Below are 25,586 nucleotides of genomic sequence, written 5' to 3' on the forward strand. Positions count from 1 at the left end.
TAATGATCCTTAAATTCCAAGTTAGCGTACTTAATGATTTGTGTTCCGTTCACCTCACTCCTGGGAGTTTTTTGAGTCTCATTACGCATTATTATTATTATTAATTATCTACTTTTGTTTTCAAGCCATCAGCTTGAAGACTGGCGCCCTTGGGATACTGTTTCTGGAGAAACAATGACATATCATTTATTTATTTTAATATTAAAGTGACCCGCCACGTTATAATTTTGTCATTCATCTGTGGGCCAAGTGGGTACGTCACATTGAATGCACCTGCAAACGGTGCTATATTTTTGTCACCGGGCGAGTTGGCCGTGCGTGTAGAGGCGCGGGGCTGTGAGCTTGCATCCGGGAGATAGTAGGTTCGAATCCCACTATCGGCAGCCCTGAAAATGGTTTTCCGTGGTTTCCCATTTTCACACCAGGCAAATGCTGGGGCTGTACCTTAATTAAGGCCACGGCCGCTTCCTTCCAACTCCTAGGCCTTTCCTATCCCATCGTCGCCATAAGACCTATCTGTGTCGGTGCGACGTAAAGCCCCTAGCAAATATATATATATATATATATATATATATATATATATATATATATGTCATCGTTGACGTCGACGTTCTCGTATCATTAGTAGTGCGACACATTCTTCCGTATCGGAGTCCATTTTGCTACAGAGGCGCAGTTGGAGAAAATGTCTGCAAGCGGGGTTCACTAGAGGACATATTTACATAGTACGTTTACATGCAGGATTCAGATCGATCTGAGTACAGTTCCCGTATTGAAAACGCCATGTAAAAGGAGACTCAGTTCGGATCGAGTCTCATGGCCGATACGGTAAAATATGGTATCGTATCGTACTCGGTTCGAATTGAGTTCCATGTAAACGCGGATCGTACTGAGATCGTATTGCGCACCCACTCCATGTTTGTTGTGATGAAATCATCATCATCAAAGTTCTGTCGAAATAACAAATATAATAAGCTGGTCAATATATTTACCTGTATAAATGATCAACAACCGCAGTCATATTCAATCAATCACTACTGATCTGCATTTAGGGCAGTCGCCCAGGTGGCAGATTCCGTATCTGTTGTTTTCCTAGCCTTTTCTTAAATGATTGCAAAGAAATTGGAAATTTATTGAACATCTCCCTGGTAAGTTATTCCAATCCCTAACTCCCCTTCTTATAAACGAATATAGACGGCCAACCCTTGCGATTAACAAAATCACGATAACCTTCTGTTGGGGGTAAAATTGGAATGTGCGTTCCATCTATTGCACCAATTACATTTGGAATATCACACATACTTTCAAAACTGAAAGTTATCTCCTGGGCTTCTACTGCATTTGGCGTTTTTAAATTCTAAGAGGTGATATAGATTTTACTACAATTCTGCATCGTTCGTATACGTCGATGTTGCCTGGCGGATTCAATACGATACTCAAGTAACATACTACATGTAAACGGGGATCGTATTCAATACGGTAAGTGTACTCAAGTCGATCTCAGTCAAGTGGCAGCCACTCGTGACATTGGCTAGTGGCTCCGTTTGCTTCCGATCTTAAAGTACACTTTACTGCGTCCACGATTGTCACTTCATAGAGTAGTTTAGTTAAAGGTGGCATCGGTCATCTTAATTTCACATGTTCTCTGGATAATCTTCCACAGCTGAGATCAGTTAGTCTTCTTTGCCCGTGAAGTCTTGGTGGATTTTCTGGAAAACAGGGCTTTACACACGTACCAGACGGCGAAGACAACGCAGCCCAGACCTGCCAAGAGCACGCCCAGCACGTCTAAGAGGAAATACTGGAACAGGTAAAGGTCCGTAGCTGCCGAACGGAGATGTCTTGCTCCCTTGTGTCTTATCACATACTCGGTCCAGTGCACCGCTGTCTCTAGGGGGCTCTGAGGTCTGTCCTTGAACAGAGCTGATATCCTCTTGGCATTCTCCCGATAGCTGGAAAGAAAGACGAGAAAAGTGAGTTGCAGTACTGTAATTGACCTGATCCCTTTTATCATGGGACGTGATTACAGGACTGTGCAGTTTCCTTGTGGACACAATTTAAGAAAAAAACCAGAATTAAGGTTATATTTTCTCGGTAAGATCATATTAGTACATCAAAGAACGGAACTTGAGGTCGGGTATGATGGACAAATACAACTGCATTCAAAACATCCCACAGTTGTTGATAAAGTCAACATCACCTCAGAAATGTTTAACATAATCTGTTTGTTTCAAAACTAATACGGTATAGACATTATTTATTTTATGTGAATGTACGCTTAGTAGTCAGCAGAAAATAAAAATTACTGTTCGTTTGAAGCTGACGCCAGATCTATTTGAAAATGACAGGCTGCGATAAATGCATTTGTCTTATGAATCCCAACGTTGCATTGTGTCCAGCCTAATAAAGGGATTTATTTTCAAGGAAGTGAGTAAGTAAGAAAATTAGTGGCGCATCTCGTTTCAGGCACATCGCCAAAGGAGGTGAAATGGACTGCATAGCAACCCAACCCCAATGAAGGAGCTAAACCAAATGAATGGAGAGTTGCTATAGTAGCCCCTGTGTATAAAGAAAAGGGTGATAGACATAAAGCTGAAAATTACAGGCCAGTAAGTTTGACATGCGTTGCATGTAAACTTTGGGAAGGCATTTTTTCTGCTTATATTAGACATGTTTGTGAAATTAATAACTGGCTCGATAGAAGGCAATTCGGTTTTAGGAAAGGTTATTCCACTGAAGCTCAACTTGTAGGATTCCTGCAAGACATAGCAGATGTTTTGGATTCTGGAGGTCAAATGGACTGTATCGCGATTGACCTGTCTAAAGCATTTCATAGGGTGGATCATGGGAGACTACTGGCAAAAATGAGTGCAATTGGACTAGACAAAAGAGTGACTGAATGGGTGGCTTTATTTCTAGAAAATAGATCTCCGAGAATTGGATTAGGCGAAGCTTTATCTGACCCCGTAATAATTAAGAGGAGAATTCCTCAAGGCAGTATTATTGGACCTTTCTTATATATATATATAAATGATATGAGTAAAGGAGTGGAATCAGAGATAAGGCTTTTTGCAGATGATGTTATTCTGTATAGAGTAATAAATAAGTTACAAGATTGTGAGCAACTGCAAAATGACCTCGATAATGTTGTGAGATGGACAGCAAGCAATGGTATGTTGATAAACGGGGTTAAAAGTCAGGTTGCGAGTTTCACAAATAGGAACAGTCCTCTGAGTTTTAATTACTGCGTTGATGGGGTGAAAGTTCCCTTTGAGGATCATTGTAAATACTTAAGTATTAATATAAGGGAAGATCTTCATTGGGGTAATCACATAAATGGAATTGTAAATAAAGGGTACAGATCTCTGCACATGGTTATGAGAGTATTTAGGGGTTGTAGTAAGGATGTAAAGGAGAGGGCATATTTGTCTCCGGTGAGACCCCAACTAGAGTATGGTTCCTGTGTATGGGACCCTTACCAGGATTACTTGATTCAGGAACTGGAAAAAATCCAAAGAAAAGCAGCTCGATTTGTTCTGGGTGATTTCCGACAAAAGAGTAGCGTTACAAAAATGTTGCAAAGTTTGGGCTGGGAAGACTTGGGAGAAAGGAGACGAGCTGCTCGACTAATTGGTATGTTCCGAGCTGTCAGTGGAGAAATGGCTTGGGAGGACATCAGTAGACGAATAAGTTTGGATGGTGTCTTTAAAAGTATGAAAGATCACAATATGAAGATAAAGTTGGAATTCAAGAGGACAAATTGGGGCAAATATTCATTTATAGGAAGGGGAGTTAGGAACTGGAATAACTTACCAAAGGAGGTGTTCAATAAATTACCAATGTCATTGAAATCATTTAAGAAAATGCTAGGAAAACAACACACAGGGAATCTGCCACCTGGGCGACTGCCGTAAATGCAGATCAGTATTGTTTGATTGATTGATCGTGAATTTCTGGCTGTACCGGGAACTGCAGGCTACACATTAGAGAGGTGGACCAGGGAGAGGATGCCATAAACAGAATAGCTTCTCTATTTCTTTCAAAAGTTCTGACAGGTGTATTTCGTTTGAGTACACTGGTTTTGGTGCACCGGCCTCAAGCACGCAACGGAAATTCTTCTGCAATATAATACACTTTTCTGTTAAAAACACTTCTGTGGTATTAAACTACCACTACTTGCTCAATGGAAAAATAATATTTGCACCAATTAGATTCAAAGTATAGTATAGCATAAACCGAGCTGAGGAGTCAATTAAATCAATTTCTGATTCAACATTTTCAAATATTTGAACCTTCAGTTATGTAACTCCAACGTTGACAGTTCAAAGCTTCAGATAGTAGTGTTTATTATAGGCTAGTAAGTTATAAACCATATTACAGAGTATATAAGCGAATGATTGTGTTATTTAGGCCTACGAGTTGTTCAGAATGGGCGAGTTCGTGATAAATTAACTGGAAACGGGAAGTAATGACAGCAATAATAAGAAAGCCTGCAGTTGAAGAAATTAAACAGTCTGCAGAATTGTCTGGTAAAAGAAGTACCGTACCATTAATTAAGACTAAAGTAACTGTTTTCAAAAATCATGGTAATTATCGTACCACGGGAAAAATTAGGAGGGAAATCCCCCCTAGTTTAATGAATATTTTAAAATCTCCACAATTAAAAATACTAAATTTTCATTTACTCCTCTGATGAGGTTGACGCCAGGAAGGGCATCCGATCGTAAACATTCGCTAGGGAGACTCGTTCCACATCATTTATTTATTTATTTATTTATTTATTTATTTATTTATTTATTTATTTATTTATTTATTTATTTATTTGGGAAACCAAAACAGCAAGAAGCCGAATTACAGAGTTCCGCAACGAAAAATATATTTACAGTTGAGAAGCACAAGGCAAACATAAAAAAATAAGTGGATGAACAATGAGGAAAAAACATCTAATGATAAAAATAGAAGAAAAATTAAAAACTAACAAAATAACAATAGAGACACAACAGTTAAGAACAAAATATAAAGGCAAAAGAAACAACGAGGTAAATTGAAGATTGAACGTAAAACGAAGAGAAGAACTTATAGCTAGGCACAGTAAGATAAATACAGATATAACACATAAGTAATGGTATAGTACAGTAAAAAATAAATAAATAAATAAATGAATATTAGCCTACATTATGCACAAAAGGGAAGACAGCAATGAGAAGAGAAAAAAAGGAATATGAAGAAAATGAACTAGGTTAAGGAAGAATCGATTAAAGAAGGCATACGAAAAAAAGAAAAAAAAGTCCAAGTTCCTGTCAGAAGATAACGAGTTAAGGAGGGTTGGTATGCGGATAAACAAATTTCTTTGTACGAGAGAGAGGCGGGAATACGGAATATGAAGGGGCGGATTAGTCCTGGATTTTCGAGTTGGAACATGTAAGGAAAAGAAGGATGCAGGTTCGGGAGAACGAAATACGACCCCGTAGAACAACGGGACAAGGGTTGAACATACATATATTAATATTTGATCATTACCGGGCAAGTTGCGATCAGGGGCACGCAGCTATGAGCTTGCATCCGGGAGATAGTGGGTTCGAGCCCCACTGTCGGCAGCTCTGAAAATGTTTTTTCGTGGTTTCCCATTTTCACACCAGGCAAATGCTGGGGCTGTAACTTCATTAAGGACACGGCCGCTTCCTTCCCACTCCTATCCCTTTCCTACCCCATCGTCGCCGTCTGTGTCGGTGCGACAATTTTTAAAAATAAATAAATACATTTTATCATGAAGGTGCTATACTGATTGAAATATTGTTGTACATGAATATCGTGCTTCTTTGGTTGCTAAACACACACACACACACACACACACACATATATATATATATATATATATATATATATATATATATATAATATGTACGGTATAGTGAAATATAGTAATTAATACGTAATATAAAGTGAGTAATCAAGTAATTAAATGAACAAGTAATTAATAATTAAATTTTTTGTAACTAAAACATAACATTAAGTCAAACTATGTATTTGAATAATGATTATGTATAAATTAAACTGAAAATGCGAATGTAGGTCTTATTGTACTAGTGAATGAACCAACCTTGGCTTTGTAAGAAGCTCACCCAGCGCCCAGCTCACTGACTCTCGAGTGACATTCCAAGGATCCAGGAAGAGCGCATACCCTGCGTCCTGTGCTCTCGCCGCATTCGGCCTCTGGTCACCCATCACCGGAATGGCCAGCAGCGGAATTCCGAAGTAGGTCGCTTCTTGTACACTAAGAAGTCCTCCGTGGGTCATGAACACACGGACGTTAGGATGAGCTGAAAAAGAAAAAAAAAACACAGATTGAGGAGCCTTCATCGTCTGTTGCAATAAAAATGAGAAATGTTTCGATCCTTCGATGGAATAATCTGAGAAAGGTAGAGAAGAGCCATGGAAGATGTCCAGCTGCTAAAATTCCCGTAATCCCCAGATATTTACGCCAGGACAATCCGTACCACTTGATGCCAAATTGGAATTCCATTTTCACATAATGAGCCTCACAGACACACTTTGGAAATCAGAAATAAAAATAATTTACTTTTGCTGAAGAAAACTTCTAGATTTATTCTTTTATTCTTGATCTATATTAATGACATTTCTTCTCATCTGAACGACTGCAACTATCATCTTTATGCCGACGATCTTCAGATATACTCACACTTTAAGGTCCCTGACATTGATAAAGCAATCCACCATATGAACTCGACTTTATATTCAATTAGCTCTTATGCTAAAGATAACTGCCTATTAATTAACCCGAAGAAAACGCAAGCAATCATAATAGGACAATCTAGACTTTTAAATACGCTAAACATCATACAGCAGCCTAACCTCATGCTCTGTGGTGAAGCTATACCTTTTCAGAAGTCTGTAAAAAACCTAGGCGTTGTCATGAATGACACATTAAACTGGAATGACCATATAACAAGTGTCTGCAGAAAAGTATATGCATCTCTTCACCCCCTAAAAATGAAACAATCCATTCTACCACACAACATGAAAATAAAACTTATTCAAACCCTCATTTTTCCAATAATTTATTACTGTGATGTCGTATTAACCGATGCAACTACAGAACAAACTATGACACTTCAAAGGGCAATGAACTCTTGCATACGATTTATATTTTCTTTGAACTTTAGGACACATATTTCCCCTTATTATGAGAAGCTATCCTGGCTGAAAATTGATCAACTAAGGAATTTACATACTGCGACACTAATTTTTCGACTTCTGAACGAATCTACACCTGAATACCTATCCTCACATTTTAACTTCCTCTCATCTTTCCATGGACATAATACCAGATCGACTTCTACCCTTATGATACCTGTTAATCATTCATCTGTATACAGCCACTCTTTCCAAGTGTCTGGGGCAAGGCTATGGAACACACTCCCTGTCAGTATACGTAATAGCACTTCAACAGTCTCATTTAAACGGTCTTGTCGAGATTTCCTCTTAAATACGTGACCAGCTTGTATGAATGTTAGTGTGCATGAGTGCAATTATGATTTAGAACTATTGTTAGGTGATGTAGATGTAGATAGGCTAGATAATATTAATCATTAAAAATAACAATTATAATCTGTTATAATATTACTCCATAAATTTAAGTAGCTCTAGGGTCTGCTAATGTTATTTTACTAAAGTATGTGATTATGTACTGTACGTAGTGGTTAAGTGTAAGAGAGGGCCGTGAGCCCTAACTTCGCCACATACAAGGCATAAAAATAAAAATAAATAAAATTATTTTAATAATTTTCCTTTAAACTATACTTATCACTTATGTTTACGTAAATAAAAAGCTGTTCGGTGCTAGCCGACAAATGTGCAACCCAATAAACTCTTGTTCTTGTAGTATTTCCTCACAACGGGAATAATCCCTGAAACAAAACACTACAATAGAAATATATATCGTGTTCGGGCGCAATGTACCTGACGAGCATAAGGATGGGTAATATTACTATTATTGTGAATATTTATAAACCATTGCCTTATTTCATTACCGAGTAATAAGTAAAACAAAATATTCTGATGAACTGGCTGATATGGGCTTGAAGGTCGCGTGGAAACAGAAACTACTGAATGGTGGAAGTAACTAGGAACCCGCGAATGACGAATACGAGGTAAGAATTAACACGTCTGCCAATCAGATCAGTTGCGCCCGACGGAACGTTAACACCAGTAGTGGTCACACCGTTGCGGGGGCTTCTGCTCTAGTAGTGGACAATGGATATACAAATGAATACATGCAGTAGGATATCGTTTTTACTTCGCTATAGTTCCTATTCTTTCAAGTAGTACGGAATGTCCTCTCCTAAATATTTTAAAGTAATCAACTGACACATTTCAGGTAATCAGACGGTGAAGTCGTATGAAATGTCCGTGGTACGAAAATGTCCTAGAAATCTCTCTCTCTCTCTCTCTCTCAGCTTTTTTTTTTTTTTTGCTATTTGCTTTACGTCGCACCGACACAGATAGGTCTTATGGCGACGATGGGACAGGGACGGGCTAGGAGTGGGAAGGAAGCGGCCGTGGCCTTAATTCAGGTACAGCCCGAGCATTTGCCTGGTGTGAAAATGGGAAACCACGGAAAACCATCTTCAGGGTTGCCGACAGTGGGGTTCGAACCTGCTATCTCCCGAATACTGGATGCTAGCGACTGCAGCTATCGAGCTCGGTCTCTCTCAGCTAGTGATGCTTCCTTTCGCGCTGACTACTCACTAGGGTGATGCCTGCACAGAAGGCCACTTAGCATAATATGTAGGCAAAGTTTACCTACTGAACAACTTTTTCTTTTGCTAGTGGAGACGATGGGATAGGAAAGGCCTAGGAGTTGGAAGGAATCGGCCGTGGCCTTAATTAAGGTACAGGCCCAGCATTTGCCTGGTGTGAAAATGGGAAACCACGGAAAACCATCTTCAGGGCTGCCGGCAGTGGGATTCGAACCCACTATCTCCCGGATGCAAGCTCACAGCCGCGCGCCCCTAACCGCACGACCAACTTGCTCGGTGCTGAACAACTTAACAAACATCGTTTTAGTAGGATGCCCCTGCTGTTGAAATGGAAGCCTAATTTTTCGAGTGATCTTTTCTTCCTATGTCTCAGTAGGGGTTAATGAACCTGCGGTTTTGAGTCACTATCATCGCCTGTTCACTCGTTACCAGGACTGAATAATATTTCCAAGTTCCGTTTAATAGCTCGTTAGGCGGTGATATACAAGTTATACAAGAATTCTCCACAACTTTTGTAATGTACAATATTTGGAAGTTAGTAATAATCGCGAATGTCACTGTTATTACATCTCGTACCGTAAAAACGTATGAAACATACGAGATCAGAAATTATGCACAATTTTCGATGTAGCTAATATTAACGGAGAAATTTGGCATTTGTAATTACGCCCCCTGTAGCTCTCATACCGAATATCCCTGATCTTAAAGACGGAATGTCAAGAAATTGTGTAAAGAACTTCTCCCTCGATGGTATGATACATACATTCTTTTAACTAATCCTGCAGAAAAGCGAAGTATGGCTGTAGATGTGGATGCGGCTTATTTATTTATTCATGTATTTATTCATGTTGAATGGCGTAATGGCGTTCGGAAAAGCCTGGTTCAGGTCTTTCGAATTGACGTCCTGCACGACTATGAGGATGTTGAACATGGAACGAATACCCAGCTTCCGAGCCAGACGACTTAACTAATGAAGGTTTAAATCCCCGACCCGGCCGGGAATATAATCCAGGATCTCTAGGACCAAAGGCCAGCATTTAGTTATGGAGCCGGACTCCTGATTGTACTTACCTAGGATGTCGTTCTGAGGCAGCCACTTCTCGGTGCGCACATTGGCCGGCTTTCCTGGGAGCGTGTCTGTCTCCCACTTCCAGAGGACTTGTTCCTTGAGGCCAGAGAACGCCTCCAGGAGACCTAACCTCATGCTCTCCGGCATGTTGGCGCTGCGGACGTTAGAGCCCAAACTGAAGTAGATTACCCCGTGGGGAGCCTCGTCCAGAAACTTCTTTAGCTCCTGAAAACGAAGAAGGATCCGTCTTTATTAAACTGAACCTTATTATTATTATTATTATTATTATTATTATTATTATTATTATTATTATTATTATTAATCTACAAAGCGTATATGGCAGTAATTACATAAATAATCATCAAGAAACTACGGTAAACCTATAAAGGACTACCGTCCCAAAAATTTATCTTGAGACCTGCTACGTATCCAGGTGACGCTTCTGGAATTGCTGCACGTACGTCATCCAAAGAACGAGAAAATGCATGCAGCCGACTTATTGATGGTCTGCGTTTCAGCACCGCAGTACAACAAGGAGTCTATTAAATCCCATTGATGTAGAGATGAGTCAGTCCGAATGAGTGTTTCATCTGAGCTTTTCAGCTTGGATCAGACAGGCCTGGGTAGTCTGAAGCCAGCTTTACTTCCTCTTAAAACAATAATCATCACCACCACCATTAGTGGTAAGAGAATGGTTGTCCAGTAATACTTCCTCTTAAAACAATAATCACCACCACCATCAGTGTAAATACAGGAAGGTTGTCCAGTTGTACTTCCTCTTAAAACAATGATCACCACCACCATCAGTGTTAATAGAGGATGGTTGTCCAGTTGTACATCCTCTTAAAACAATAATCACCACCACCATCAGTGCTAATAGAGGATAGTTGTCCAGTTGTACATCCTCTTAAAACAATAATCACCACCACCATCAGTGTTAATAGAGGATGGTGGTCCAGTTGTACATCCTCTTAAAACAATAATCACCATCATCATGAGTGTTAATAGAGGATGGTTGTCCAGTTGTACATCCTCTTAAAACAATAATCACCATCATCATGAGTGTTAATAGAGGATGGTTGTCCAGTTGTACTTCCTCTTAAAACAATAATCACCACCACCATTAGTGTTAATAGAGGATGGTTGTCCAGTTGTACATCCTCTTAAAATAATAATCATCTCCACCATTAGTGTTAATAGAGGATGGTTGTCCAGTTGTACATCCTCTTAAAATAATAATCACCTCCACCATTAGTGTTAATAGAGGATGGTTGTCCAGTTGTACTTCTTCTTAAAACAATAATCACCACCACCATTAGTGTTAATACAGGATGGTTGTCCAGTTGTAGTTCCTCCTAAAACAATAATCACCACCACCACTAGTGTTAATAGAGGATGGTTGTCCAGTTGTAGTTCCTCTTAAAACAATAATCACCACCACCACTAGTGTTAATACAGGATGGTTGTCCAGTTGTACATCCTCTTAAAACAATAATCACCATCATCATGAGTGTTAATAGAGGATGGTTGTCCAGTTGTACATCCTCTTAAAATAATAATCACCTCCACCATTAGTGTTAATAGAGGATGGTTGTCCAGTTGTACTTCTTCTTAAAACAATAATCACCACCGCCATTAGTGTTAATACAGGATGGTTGTCCAGTTGTAGTTCCTCCTAAAACAATAATCACCACCACCACTAGTGTTAATAGAGGATGGTTGTCCAGTTGTAGTTCCTCTTAAAACAATAATCACCACCACCACTAGTGTTAATAGAGGATGGTTGTCCAGTTGTACATCCTCTTAAAACAATAATCACCATCATCATGAGTGTTAATAGAGGATGGTTGTCCAGTTGTACTTCCTCTTAAAACAATAATCACCACCACCATTAGTGTTAATACAGGATGGTTGTCCAGTTGTACATCCTCTTAAAACAATAATCACCACCACCATTAGTGTTAATAGAGGATGGTTGTCCAGTTGTACATCCTCTTAAAATAATAATCACCTCCACCATTAGTGTTAATAGAGGATGGTTGTCCAGTTGTACATCCTCTTAAAATAATAATCACCACCACCATTAGTGTTAATAGAGGATGGTTGTCCAGTTGTACATCCTCTTAAAACAATAATCACCACCACCATGAGTGTTAATAGAGGATGGTTGTCCAGTTGTACATCCTCTTAAAACAATAATCACCACCACCATTAGTGTAAATACAGGATGGTTGTCCAGTTGTACTTCCTCTTAAAGGAATAATCACCGCCACCATCAGTGTAAATACAGGATGGTTGTCCAGTTGTACATCCTCTTAAAACAATAATCACCACCACCATTAGTGTTAATAGAGGATGGTTGTCCAGTTGTACATCCTCTTAAAACAATAATCACCACCACCATAAGTGTTAATAGAGGATGGTTGTCTAGTTGTACTTCCTCTTAAAGGAATAATCACCACCACCATCAGTGTAAATACAGGATGGTTGTCCAGTTGTACTTCCTCTTAAAGGAATAATCACCACCACCATTAGTGTTAATAGAGGATGGTTGTCCAGTTGTACATCCTCTTAAAACAATAATCACCACCACCATTAGTGTTAATAGAGGATGGTTGTCCAGTTGTACATCCTCTTAAAACAATAATCACCACCACCGTCAGTGTTAATAGAGGATGGTTGTCCAGTTGTACTTCGTCTTAAAACAATAATCACCACCACCATTAGTGTTAATAGAGGATGGTTGTCCAGTTGTACTTCATCTTAAAACAATAATCACCACCACCATTAGTGTTAATAGAGGATGGTTGTCCAGTTGTAGTTCCTCTTAAAACAACAATCACCACCACCATTAGTGTTAATAGAGGATGGTTGTCCAGTTGTAGTTCCTCTTAAAACAATAATCAACACCACCATTAGTGTTAATAGAGTATGGTTGTCCAGTTGTACTTCCTCTTAAAATAATAATCACCACCACCATGAGTGTTAACAGAGGATGGTTGTCCAGTAGAACTTCCTCTTAAAACAATAATCAGCACCACCATTAGTGTTAATAGAGGATGGTTGTCCAGTTGTACTTCCTCTTAAAATAATAATCACCACCACCATGAGTGTTAACAGAGGATGGTTGTCCAGTTGTACTTCCTCTTAAAACAATAATCACCAACACCATTATTGTTAATAGAGGATGGTTGTCCAGTTGTACTTCCTCTTAAAACAATAATCACCACCACCACTAGTGTTAATAGAGGATGGTTTCCAGTTGTACTTTCTCTTAAAACAATAATCACCACCACCATTAGTGTTAATAGAGGATGGTTGTCCAGTTGTACTTCTTCTTAAAACAATAATCACCACCACCATTAGTGTTAATACAGGATGGTTGTCCAGTTGTAGTTCCTCCTAAAACAATAATCACCACCACCACTAGTGTTAATAGAGGATGGTTGTCCAGTTGTAGTTCCTCTTAAAACAATAATCACCACCACCACTAGTGTTAATACAGGATGGTTGTCCAGTTGTAGTTCCTCTTAAAACAATAATCACCACCACCATTAGTGTTAATAGAGGATGGTTGTCCAGTTGTACTTCTTCTTAAAACAGTAATCACCACCAACATAAGTATTTAACACAGGATGGTTGTCCAGTTGTACTTTCTCTTAAAACAATAGCCACCACCACCATTAGTGTTAATAGAGGATGGTTCGGCCGATTTGCACTCACCTTGGGCAATTTCTGAGGCGGTTTGATGTGCATTCCCCCGACGTCGATGGTATTGGGAGTGAATGGTCGAGGGAAAGTCATACTGAAGTGAGTGTTGAGCAACATTAAGGACGTGTTCCTCTCGATATCGGCAACGCTCGGAATGGTGGGGTCATCGAGAACACGACGCATCGCCGCGTCTTGCCGCGGAAGGATGACCAGCTCTCGCAATCCGACGTATAAGACTGCGTTTAGAGAATTAATCAGCCGCTCCTTGAAGGTCATGTCCGTCCGGTGGGCGGCTATGGAGTCGGGGATGTAGGACGTAGTGTGGGGATTTCCTGCGGGGTCCCCCAACCACAGGGTAACAGTGTTGGCGCTGATCAGTATCACAGGAGCGTTCATTTTGTGGACCACCCCGAAGAAACATTCGCTGAAGAAACTCTCGAAGATGATCACGTCGTAGTGCAAGTCCTTGTCTGCGAGCAGCTTCTGAATGTTGGGCTGGCGCAAGTTCTGCTCGCATATAGCAGACCCACCCATCGCGATGAACATCAAGATCGAGTAAAACGATTTCTGGTCTTGTAGACTGAACATCTTGTCGATATCTGAAACACGGACAACACCAGCGTCACAGAGCGCAAGCGAGATGTTCTTTACACAGTAGGAGAGGGGGACAGTCTGGAGATTAAAAGCGTTGTCTACGCTATAATACAAGGCCTTGAAATGCACTCGTGGAAACGGGTTGCTTCCTAGTTCACCATTCAGCCGCTAGGATCGCGGTCTTGCCCCCTTGTATTCGCATGGCCGTATATGTCAATAAGTAAAGTATATCCTAAATAAATGAACTGAATGTTTTTGCGAGTATTGACAGTACTTTATTTATAGACCGGTGCTGCATTGGCTTGGATATGTCATTGAAGTTTCAAAACTTTCCTTCTGAGGGGCTTCTTATCAAGTTTCAAAATTTTCTCTCTTCTACTTGAGTGGCTCAAAGCAATGTTGTCTAACAGAGGTCTCAGAAATTTTCAAAGTAGAAAAAGAGGTGGTTTGTTGCCTTTATACTTTCCACACTTAATTTCACTGTTGAACATGTCTCTCGAAAAAATAAACGTACAGGTACACCTTTTAGTAACTCTCTTCGGGACAAGTACTGCGTAGCGGAAGTGACAAATACCGCCGTTCACTGCAGAAGTGCCACAGACGATGATTTTCGGTATCTGAGGGCTCCTTGATCTTGAAAACGAATAAGCCACAATATTGGACTTTGAGTAGCTGGAGAACAGATATGTTCTAAACAGCCTTTATAGTCTGTTTTTTCTTTTGCCACACGAACCATAATGTCATTGTATTCCGCTTGGCGTCTTAGGTAGCTGAAGAAGAGCTCGATGTCATAGCTCGTTAGGTTCCTCGTCAATGCATAATGCAAATGTATACTTATGAGGTATTTTACTCAGGCCACAGTGGACTGGATAGTCAAGATCTACGCCTGATACATTTCTCTCATGATTCGTTTTTACTTTCTCTGAATGCATTTTAAGTTTCTTAATATACGACAGGAAATCATTAATTAACCAACTAAGGAGTTCATCTTCAGTACTAAAAGATGTTTTTTTTTTTTTTTGCTAGTGGCTTTACATCGCACCGACACAGATAGGTATCATGGCGACGATGGGATAGGAAAGGCCTAGGAGTTGGAAGGAAGCAGCCGTGGCCTTAATTAAGGTACAGCCCAGCATTTGCCTGGTGTCAAAATGGGAAACCACGGAAAACTATCTTCAGGGCTGCCGACAGTGGGATTCGAATCCACTATATCCCGGATGCAAGCTCACAGCCGCGCGCCCCTAACCGTACGACCAACTCGCCCGGCTGAAAGATGCTCGTTTGTTCTCGTTCCTGAATATGTCCCATGTGAGGTGTTGCAGACGTTATGCGCATTGAACAATTTAATAAAATGCTCCATAAAACAAATGGCTTATTTTAAACTGTATTTTATGCTCTCGGGACAAAACTACCTCCATACTTTTCAATCCAGAGATTTTTTCAGGGGAAAATACAATATTTTCAGTTCTTGCTACATTCATTTTCGTGAAATTTATTGGGCAAATTATTTTCCTCGTTGGTTTCCTAATTTAAGATTTCTGAGTTTGAAGAAGCCTCTCAAATGATTGCCGGTCACGGTAGCATAGTTTAAAAAATGTCCAGTGACAAATTTTGGATCGCCCGATTCTTATGACGTAACTCGGATCAAAACTTAGGAACAGAGGTCTACTTCGATCAGCTTGAATTCGTATCTCATGCGTAATACTTCCTCTGTATAATGTTTCGAACATTGAACATTCACTGGAAATTGTGAAATGAAATTCCACTACCTTTAATTTCTCGTGAATAAACCATGACTGGAACTGCGAATGTTTAACATCAGACAAATACATAATACATTCACAACCAACTCAGTTAATGAACACGTTTAAAGGCGCGAGCCTGGTAGTCAGGGGGCAAGAAAGCGATCCTAGCGGCCCGGCATTGAACTTCAGTGTAACCACTTCCATAGCGTTTTACGGGCTCTATTTCCAGGCCTTGTATTATAACGTAGGCAACGATTAAAAGATATACAGTCGAACCTCGATATCTCGAACCTCGGTTACTCAAATTTTGAGTATCTCGAAGTAACTTAAATTTCCTGACCGTTCGTCCAAGACCAACTACAATATTACATCAGACCGTAATCCAGAAAAAAACATAGCGGACATCGGTGTGCGATATGAGAGGTTGAGGGAAAGGTTATGCATGTTTATTCCGAGTCACCTAAAGAAAATATCACAAATCGAACGTCATGAAGTGCAACTCACTAACTCAAAATATAAATAATTAAACACCAAAAGTAGCGTTATCGCGTATTGTAAGTTTAAATGAAATTTCAGAGGGAAAATAACGAAAGGAGAATTATTGTATCAACGTCGGATTGAAAAAGACACAGAGTATAAGAATATTTCACATATGAATCTCCGGTCAACAAATACGATAGGCCTATATAGATGTCAACAAAGAACATTATTAACCTTACATAAAATACAATGTAACACTACCATTAACCACAGACCATTATGTAAAACACGCAAACAAATTTCTCCAACAAAATTTCAACCCTCCAAAATCCACCTGTATTGCTGAGTAGGTACAAGCGATATTTGTATGACACACTTGACCATCTAAAGCACTCGTCACCTTAAAACTCACCAGAATTGATGGCATAATTGTATTTTATATATAAAAAAAGAACATTATCCTCATGTTCACTCACGGGAAATGGGGTTAGGTTTAGTTTACGCACGTTCATTGTAAAACGTTGAAAATTAATTACATCATTCCTGCAGCACCGTTTAAATTTAATTTAGTCTCCAAATAACAAATCTTGCTCATGATTTTCCGAATCTTTCTGGGACTGATTTAATTTCCTTCGTAGTAAGGTACGTTGGCTTATAGGGAAAATGCTAGAATAGGCATCATTGGTTTTAACCTCGGAAATTTGCGCGGCGCTCGAATTAGATCACCCCCTATGGGTATATAATGTCTTCCCTCACAATACATTTGATTTCAAAAATGATAAAATGATTAATGCACACAACATTATCAGTCCTATGATTCGGTTCGAAGTTTTCCTTACGAATGCTCTTAACCCAATTTTGCCTTAATACTAGGTCTTTTGGAAACGGGAACACTGAAGCTCTTACTTACATCCAGGCACACAGCACAATAAACTACTCGTATAGACATATTGCATAGGTAACTAAAAATGAAGAAAAATACTTTCAGAGAAGAACACGAGAACCAACATTAACATAATCACCACCGATATTGTTGTAATAAATAAGCTCTTTGAGAACAAACAGCTTATTACGGCACTGAAAGAGGATCTATAACCTTCTTAAGACTATAAATAAATATAATTCACTATTAATAATATTCAAATTTCCGTAAATATTTGGTTACAACACGGCTTACACAAATCAAAACAAACGCATGCTAGCACTCCAGCTGCCGCCATTATGGACATTTTCTATAGGTTGGTTAAGGTCTTGTAGTTGGTCTTGGTTCGTCCTATTCTTCACGTGTATTTATTTCTCTATTACTCGAAATTCGGTTACAAGAATTTCTGGATTTCTCGAAGCAAACATTTCCTCCCTTGCAGCAAGCAATACTCTGTAACTCGTATTTTGTGCAACATTAACTGTTAGATTGATTTGTGGTTTGTGAGGAACAGTAAAGAAAGGTTGACAGTGATGCTGGGAGCTAATATGACGCGAACCGAATAACTAAAACTTCTAGTGATCAAAACATCGACGAAGCCTCGCTGTTCCTTGGGTGTGAATTAATTACCGGTCACGTACGAAAGCAACCCCCGAAGTCGCGGATGACAAGCTCCAAATATGAATCTCGGGTACGTGGTATTGATAAGAAGTTTCAACGTGAAGGAAGGAAAGGTTAACAGTAACAAACAGAAGAGACTGACGGATTTTTTCCGAAGGTGTTAAGCGATGTATGTTTCTTGTTTCACTCCTGTATGTACAGTATCCTGTCTACTAAAAATGTTACAATAATATGTTTTATAATTAAAGTGATGCCGTAAAATAGAGTTAGTTTGTATATTTTTAAATACTGTTAAAATAGTGTATTCACTATAAGCCCGTAGATACATATGATTCAATTATGTGCTATACATGGTCAAAAACGGTATTCTCGATATCTCGAAATAAATATCTCCCGAGGTGATTCGAGATATCGAGCTTCCATTGTAATTATGCCATTTTGGGGAATACATGCGGATGTGGGCTTCCTTTCCTTTGTTTAATTTTTTCTCAAACTTCCAATTTTACATGGATAGATACTGTTTAACTTTATACAATGTTATTTCACTTTCTCCCTATGATTATTATTATTATTATGATTATTATTAGGATCCAGATAAGGAAATCAGGTGCAGAATTGAGAACGCTAGAGCTGCATTTCGCAGGATGAGCTCTTTGTTCTGTAATAATAATCTAAATCTGAAGCTCAGACAGAGATTAATGAAGTACTACATCTGGTCAGTACTGTTACATGGAGCAGAAACATGGACCTTAAAAGCCGCAAGTATGAAACGACTTGCCGCCTTTGAAATGTGGTTGCACAGAAGAATGCTTAGAATACCCTGGACAGATATGATAACAAACGATGAAGTCCTAAGGAGAGCTAGGACAAAGCAAGAACTAATAACAACTATAAAAGTTCGCAAAACAGCTTATCTAGGCCACATATTAAGAGGAAACAAATATCGCCTCATAAAACTCATTCTCCAAGGTAAAATAGAGGGAAAACGGCGAGTTGGCAGACCAGAGATAACATGGTTACACAACATCAAACAGTGGACCGGTATTGAGACAACTGAGAGACTCTTCCGACTAGCAGAAGACAGAAAAACTTTCTCCAGAGTAATCGCCGACGTCTGGGCAACCGGATATGGCACTTGAAGAAGAAAAAGAAGAAGGTAGGGGTTATTCTGCCCGAAGGCAGGTCCGAACCTCCGTAGAGGTGTTCCTGAGCCGGAGTTTACGTGCGGTAGGGTGGCCAGTTCCTTTCCGCTCCTCCATTCCCTTACCCCCACCAACAGCGCGTGGCAACCCATCCAGCTCCTGACTACGCCCAATGTTGCTTAACTTCGGAGATCTCACGGGATCCGGGGTTTCAACACGACTACGGCCGTTGGCTATTCTTCTTCTTCTTCTTCTTATTTGTCGTTTAGGCCTACTGAGGACCACGGGGCTCGTATCTACTCTTCGCTAAACTTGTTGCTTTCTTCTTCTTCTTCTTCTTCTTCTTCCAATACTCCTTCATTTGCTGACTATGAGCCAGCTTTCTCTCCTCTGCCCACTTAGTTCCTGTAGTCTTCTTACTTGTAAGGGACGTTGGGAAAACTCCGTGTTGGATGGCTTGACGGAACAGTAGTCGGTCATGAGTTTGTCCCAGTGGGATATCTAGTTGTTCCATATCCGACTTAACTTGACGTGATCCATTTGTTCTTAGAAGCCTTGCCTCTTCCTGTTACTGTGAATATCCTGTTGGTGAGTCTTTTTGGAATCCAGACGGGCCAAGTGTCCATAAAAGGTCAGGCGCCTTTATCTTATAGACGTGACAATGTCCTTCTGGTGTTCATACAGTTCATCATTATGGCGGATTCTGTAAGTGGCTCCTTCCTCTCTGATTGGCCCTAATATCCTCCTCAGGATCTTCCTCTCCTTTAACTCTAGCTTTCTGAGTGGGCCCTTCCTAGCCATGACAAGGCACTCGGAAGCATACAGAACAGATGGTTTGACGACCGAGTTGTAGTGTCTGAGGTTCTTGGAGAGGCACTTAGATGAATAGGTACTACGACACGAGTGATAAGCCCTATCAAACTTGGTACATCTGGCATCTATGGCTAGGTTCTCGCTCTGATTCGCAGAGATCCATTTTCTCCCAAGTACTTAACTGCAAGTACTTTCCGTGTGGTAGCGTCTGTGAGAGGAATTATTATTATTATTATTATTATTATTATTATTATTATTTACTCTGGAATGGAACCCATGTACTACGCTTCTACGTAGTTCCTCTTCTGATTACCTACTTTTAGTGCATGCAAATGATAATACACTTTCTTGACTTTATACGTAAATCCTTCCCTCTAATGTACAGAGAGCTTTTATGCCATTTGTTTCATCGTTATGATAGAAAACCTGTTTTGAACGTTGCATTTTTCCAGGTCGTAAACTTAGGTACAGAGAAGTTCATTTAAACGCAATATATCACTGGTTATAAATTATGCACAAGAAGATGAATACAACATGATATTTCTACATCTGTGCATCGGAGATAAAGGAAACTACGAAGGTAATTCCAAAAATAAGGTATCCTATTTATTTATAAATACATAGACCTGTTTATTTCTACAATGGTTTACATAATTTTACAGCTTGAACATTTAGCTATTTTTCTACATAATCACCATTTCGGTCGATGCATTTTTGTAGACGCTGTGATAGTTTTTGTATGCCCATGTCATACCAGCTCGCCGCCATGCTGTTCAAGAAGTTATGAACCCCATCTTTCACCTCGCCGTCGGTGCTGTCGCCCATCTTTTGCCCACCTTCCGGTATTTCAACTTTTCCGTTAAAATTCTGTGAGCGGCGCTTCGGGAAACATCCTGAATCAAAGTGCAGAGATCATCCTGGGTGATCCGCCGATCTTCACTCATGATTTGTTCAACCTTCACGACTGTCTCGAGGGAAATTGACGGTCTCCCTCTCCTTTGTTCGTCGTGAATTTCAGTCCGACCGGCTGCAAACTCTCTACACCACTTTACGAACATTTTTGACATGCATGCACTTGGCGGTAACATCTAGCGCAGGGTCTCTCAGGGTGCATGCGCGTGGTGCATGCACTGTGCACGGTGCAAAAGACGACTTGGCTTGGTTGACCAGAGTGCAGACCCCCCACTCCTCGATTTGGAGCAATAGCACTTACTCTCTCTTTCCTCACGCCTCTCTCGCTCGCTCCGCCTGTCTCCCTCTGCCCCACTTGCGCCGTAGCGCTCCAAATCCGGGCTGAGTTGAGCCGAGTATAGCCGAGTGGAGCCGAGCTTAGCCGAGTAGCCCAGAGACGAAGCGTTGATCCGAGCCATACCGAGCGGCACCGATGCACAGTGCACGGAGCTCTTGCGCCTCGCTCTGCACACGTGAGATTTTGGACGTTCGAGAGGCCCTGATCTAGCGGAAGCTCCATTCTCAACGGCTGCCAAGTGCCTCAGCGCGGCGAGCGCGGGAAACACTCTTCACAAAATTGTGACCAACAGCCACACGAGCAGAGTTATGTATTAATAAGAAAATAGACCTTATTTTTGGGATTGCCCTCGTATGCTACGAACTTGGAGAGCGAAAATGACATTTTTCTATTGTTATTTCACATGCATGCTTTTCAGCGAAAAGATTCGTAAATTTCTCTTACGTGAAAATCAAAATCCACAGCCTGTTTCCAGTCATTGATCGGGTCAGGAATGGAATGAATGAAGCCCTATCTAGCGGATAGGAATTGTGCCGGCTGCCGAAGCCTGTCGCACTCTTCTGGGGCAATGATTAATGAATGACAGATGAAATGATATTGGAGAGTGTTGCTGGAATGAAATATGACAGGGAAAACCGGAGTACCCGGAGAAAAACCTGTCCCGCCTCCGCTTTGTCCAGCCTCACATGGAGTGACTGGGATTTGAACCGCGGAACCCAGCGGTGATAGGCCGGCGCGCTGCCGCCTGAGCCACGGAGACTCCTCTCTTCTGTAATAATACAAATATGTTATGCCTTTGTAAAATCAAATCATCAAATTTTGATTTTTGTTATTTGTCATGGAAATACACTAGACTTGGTACCTTTTGCCCCTAACATGAAAAAGTAGGAAAGGAAATTAGCAAAGCACTGTGCCCTTATTGGACAAAGCAAAGCTATGATAAAATAAAAATAAGACAGCAGTTGTTAATTGAAACCCAACTATTGAATTGAATTATATTTTTAAGTGAAAGAAGTAATCATTTCGAAGATTAATTTTGCTATTTTTGTATATAATTTATTATTATTATTATTATTATTATTATTATTATTATTATTATTATTATTATTATTATTATTATTATTATTCATCTGTTTACCCTCCAGAGTCGGCTTTTCCCTCGGACACAGCGAAGGATCCCACCTCTACCGCCTCAAGGGCAGTGTCCTGGAGCTTCAGACTCTGGGTCGGGGGATACAATTGGGGAGGATGTCCAGTACCTCGCCCAGGCCTCCGGGGGTGGCAGCTAATCACGCTAACCACTACACCACAGAGGCGGACATTATTATTATTATTATTATTATTATTAGTTACGCTGGAATGGAACCCATGCACTACTGATCAACCTCTTTTGTTAGTAAACGACAAGCTGGTTGGTCAACCTGGCATGATGCATCCTGTAGACCTGTCCATAAATGCCAGGAGGCCCTTCCTGGCATGATATGAAATACAGTCCACGACGTATAGTAAAATGTATTAAATAATTGTTATTATTTTAATAAATTACAAACGTTCACTATCAGTGAACGATAGAATATAATATTTTTTGACAATGGTACTTTAACAACCGAACAAATGGCCGCGTAGGTTAGATCACGCAGCTATCAGCTTGCATTCGGGAGATAGTGGGTTCGAACTCCACTGCCGGCAGCCCTGAAGATGGTTTTCGGTGGTTCCCCATTTTCACACCAGGCAAATGCTGGGGCAGTACCTTCATTAAAGCACGGCCGCTTCCTTCCCACTCCTAGCATTTTCCTATCCCATGGTCGTCCATGAGACCTATTTGTGTCCGTCGATGCAAAGCAACTTGTAAAAAAAAAAAAAAAAAATGAGGGGGAAAAGAAAAGAAATAGCAACAGAGAGCATCTTGTAAGCTCGAAACTCATTGGCTTGTCGCGAAATTGAAGGAAGGTCACTCAGGGCGTGTATGTATCGCAGAGTATACGAGGCACTTCGTAGAGCCGGGAATCAAAATCCTGGCCAAACGCAGGATGATGGGTCATGTGGGCATGGGTGGGCGGGGAACCTCCAACAGTTGTCCGGGATATGGCAAGCGCTGTTCATTTGGCTCGATAAAGGACGGAAAACCTTTTGCAAGAAAATGAACTAGGTTACATCGTGCTTGCTTTTTATCAGAAAGAACATTCCATATTTTCGGGCTCTATCTCCCCCAGCTGTATCAAAAGCACTTATCATCATTTTATCACGAACGATCTCTTCATCTTTGTTATCTAAAATACCTCCAGTTATAACTGGTCCTCACCTTTCGCCTTTCCGCTCGCAACAGCGTTTCTAAATAAGAATCAGAAAATTCCTCTCTACTGCTCGCTTCTAAGTGAATAGGCTTTGCCGCAGGTCACTTTACGATTTACTTCATTCTATCTCGAGCCAATATCACTACTGTGTTACTCAGTTAAAGTCAATCATTTTTCACTGGCAAAGTAATTCTATATTTTGACGTCGAAACCTAGAGAATACAAATATCTATCAATGTTTAGAATTCCACCAATGGCAGATTTCCATTTGTGTAACTGAAACACAAGGACGTTCTCAAATTAAACCTACAAGACGTTTAATTCGACCAAATGTATTTTCTTCGTCTTTAGGAAAAGCGGGCGAGAAAAAAGAAAACAAACAATGGCGATGGGATTACTCAATCAAATATGGCTTCTTTTTCTTCTCTTCAGGAAAAACGGCGGAGAAATACGTAAAAAGAAAAGATGCTGAGGGGTTACTCGATCAATAAGGTGGTTTTCTTCTTCTCCTGCTTCGCCTCCCTCTTTTTTCTTCTTGAGGAGAGGCGCGAAGAAGAAAAAAAAGAAAGAAAGAAAAGAACGATGGCTGAGGCCTTATTCAATCAAACATGTCTTCTTCTTCCTCTTCTTCTCCTCCTTTTCTTCTTCTTCTTCTTCTCCTCCTTCTTTTGGAAAAGCGGAGGAGAAATAAAGAAAAAAAGATTAATGGCTAAAGCTTTACTCAATCAGATATAGCTTCTTTTCGTTATTTTCTTCTTGTTTAGAAAAAAGCGGAGGAGAAAGAAAGGAAGAGTACATTGACTGGGGGCTTATTCAATGAAATATGACTTCTTCCTCTTCCTTTCATGTTCTTCTCCTTTGGGAAATGCGGGGGGGGGGGGGATTTCTTTTTGCTTCGTCTTATTACAATACTTTATTGGCTGTGGATACGGTTATTTCAGACTTGTTCATGGCATTTTGGAACAATCCTGCTAAAGGCATTCTGACTCCTGTCTACAACAGCAAAACTGCACACTAGGAAGTTGCCGGATTTCTATCAATGTCAGCGAACAGGTATGTGAAATAAGGAACAACTATTAATACAAACAAACAAACAAACAAACAGAAAACAGAATAATAATGGAGCTTGTTTCTGAAATACATTCTTGAACGAGTCTTATGCACTGAGTTTTCAATATTATTCACAAGTTAACAGAAAAAATAGATCTTGATTCATAAATACATTTTAGTAATAACTGTCCTATTACCATACTGTATATTATGCATTTCATGACACAAAATGTGAAAAGCTCTACCACTGGATGAACCACCTCAACAATCTCCACTGGGAAATGTAGTTCTCTGAAGGAATGCCCGCTTTCTAATCTAACTTCTTGATATAAAACCATCTACCACCTCCTCCATATTTAACACCGTACAGCCTCCGAAGACTACCAAACTCCACGTTCTAAGGGGAATTTACATGTAGGAGGAGTTTTTTTGTGGGGGAGGGGGGATAGCACTCTGTCCCCTAAGATCATTTGGGAGGCAGAAAACGCCTCCCCTCCCCCAAAGTCGGCGCCACTGTCTGTCTCACCATGTTAACAGCAGGGATTCAGACTGGCGACTCATGCTTGCCAGGTCGAACACGCGCAGGCTGCTTGCAAGGTCAAGCACTATGCGCGCGCCTCCCGTACTGCAGCTGTCGTAGCGCAGAGTACAGACACCGTGCGGTCGGTCTGGATTTATATAAGAGACCCTGTACTAATATCAAGCTTGTAGACATCAGTAGTATGAAGTCAGTAGATGACTTACCTTGCTTAGGGAACAGGTCGTCCAGTACGATGTCTTTGAAGTTGGGGGGCGGATTCTTGAGGGGGAAGGAGCTCACCACTGTTACTTCGTGTCCTCTATGAGCCAGCTCCTGTAGCAGGGGCGAGAAGGAGATCATATGGCTCTTGGCGGGGAACGGGAACAGTCCGAGGATCTTGGCTCCTTGGGTACCGCCCACCACGAGCAACAGCAGGGTCCAAGTACACAGCTCTCCCGCCATCGTAGCTTATCTAAAGCGACATAAGAACAAACGTGCTCATCATCATTAATATTATGAACTGTGTTATGGAGGGTAAGAGAAGTAGAGGGAGACTAAGACGACGATATTTAGACTCAGTTTCTAACGATCTAAAG

General features: G+C 40.5%; 1 protein-coding gene across 3 annotated transcripts in view; it reads right to left on the reverse strand.

The window, feature by feature from the left end:
• Positions 1–268: 268 nt before the first annotated feature.
• The window catches only part of LOC136882292 (UDP-glycosyltransferase UGT5), a 41,962-nt gene continuing 16,644 nt past the window's right edge, over positions 269–25,586 (reverse strand). For all 3 annotated transcript variants that reach the window (XM_068229426.1, XM_067154862.2, XM_068229427.1), the window contains exons 2-6: positions 25,215–25,462; positions 13,573–14,159; positions 9,852–10,074; positions 6,101–6,320; positions 269–1,952 (exon numbers count right to left, since the gene is read on the reverse strand). In XM_068229426.1, coding sequence (XP_068085527.1) covers positions 1,670–1,952; positions 6,101–6,320; positions 9,852–10,074; positions 13,573–14,159; positions 25,215–25,452 — 1,551 coding nt within the window. In that variant the 5' untranslated portion in view covers positions 25,453–25,462 and the 3' untranslated portion in view covers positions 269–1,669. The remainder of the gene's footprint in view (positions 1,953–6,100; positions 6,321–9,851; positions 10,075–13,572; positions 14,160–25,214; positions 25,463–25,586) is intronic.

This window comes from Anabrus simplex, chromosome 10, assembly GCF_040414725.1.
Source record: "Anabrus simplex isolate iqAnaSimp1 chromosome 10, ASM4041472v1, whole genome shotgun sequence".
Lineage (NCBI taxonomy): Eukaryota > Metazoa > Arthropoda > Insecta > Orthoptera > Tettigoniidae > Anabrus > Anabrus simplex.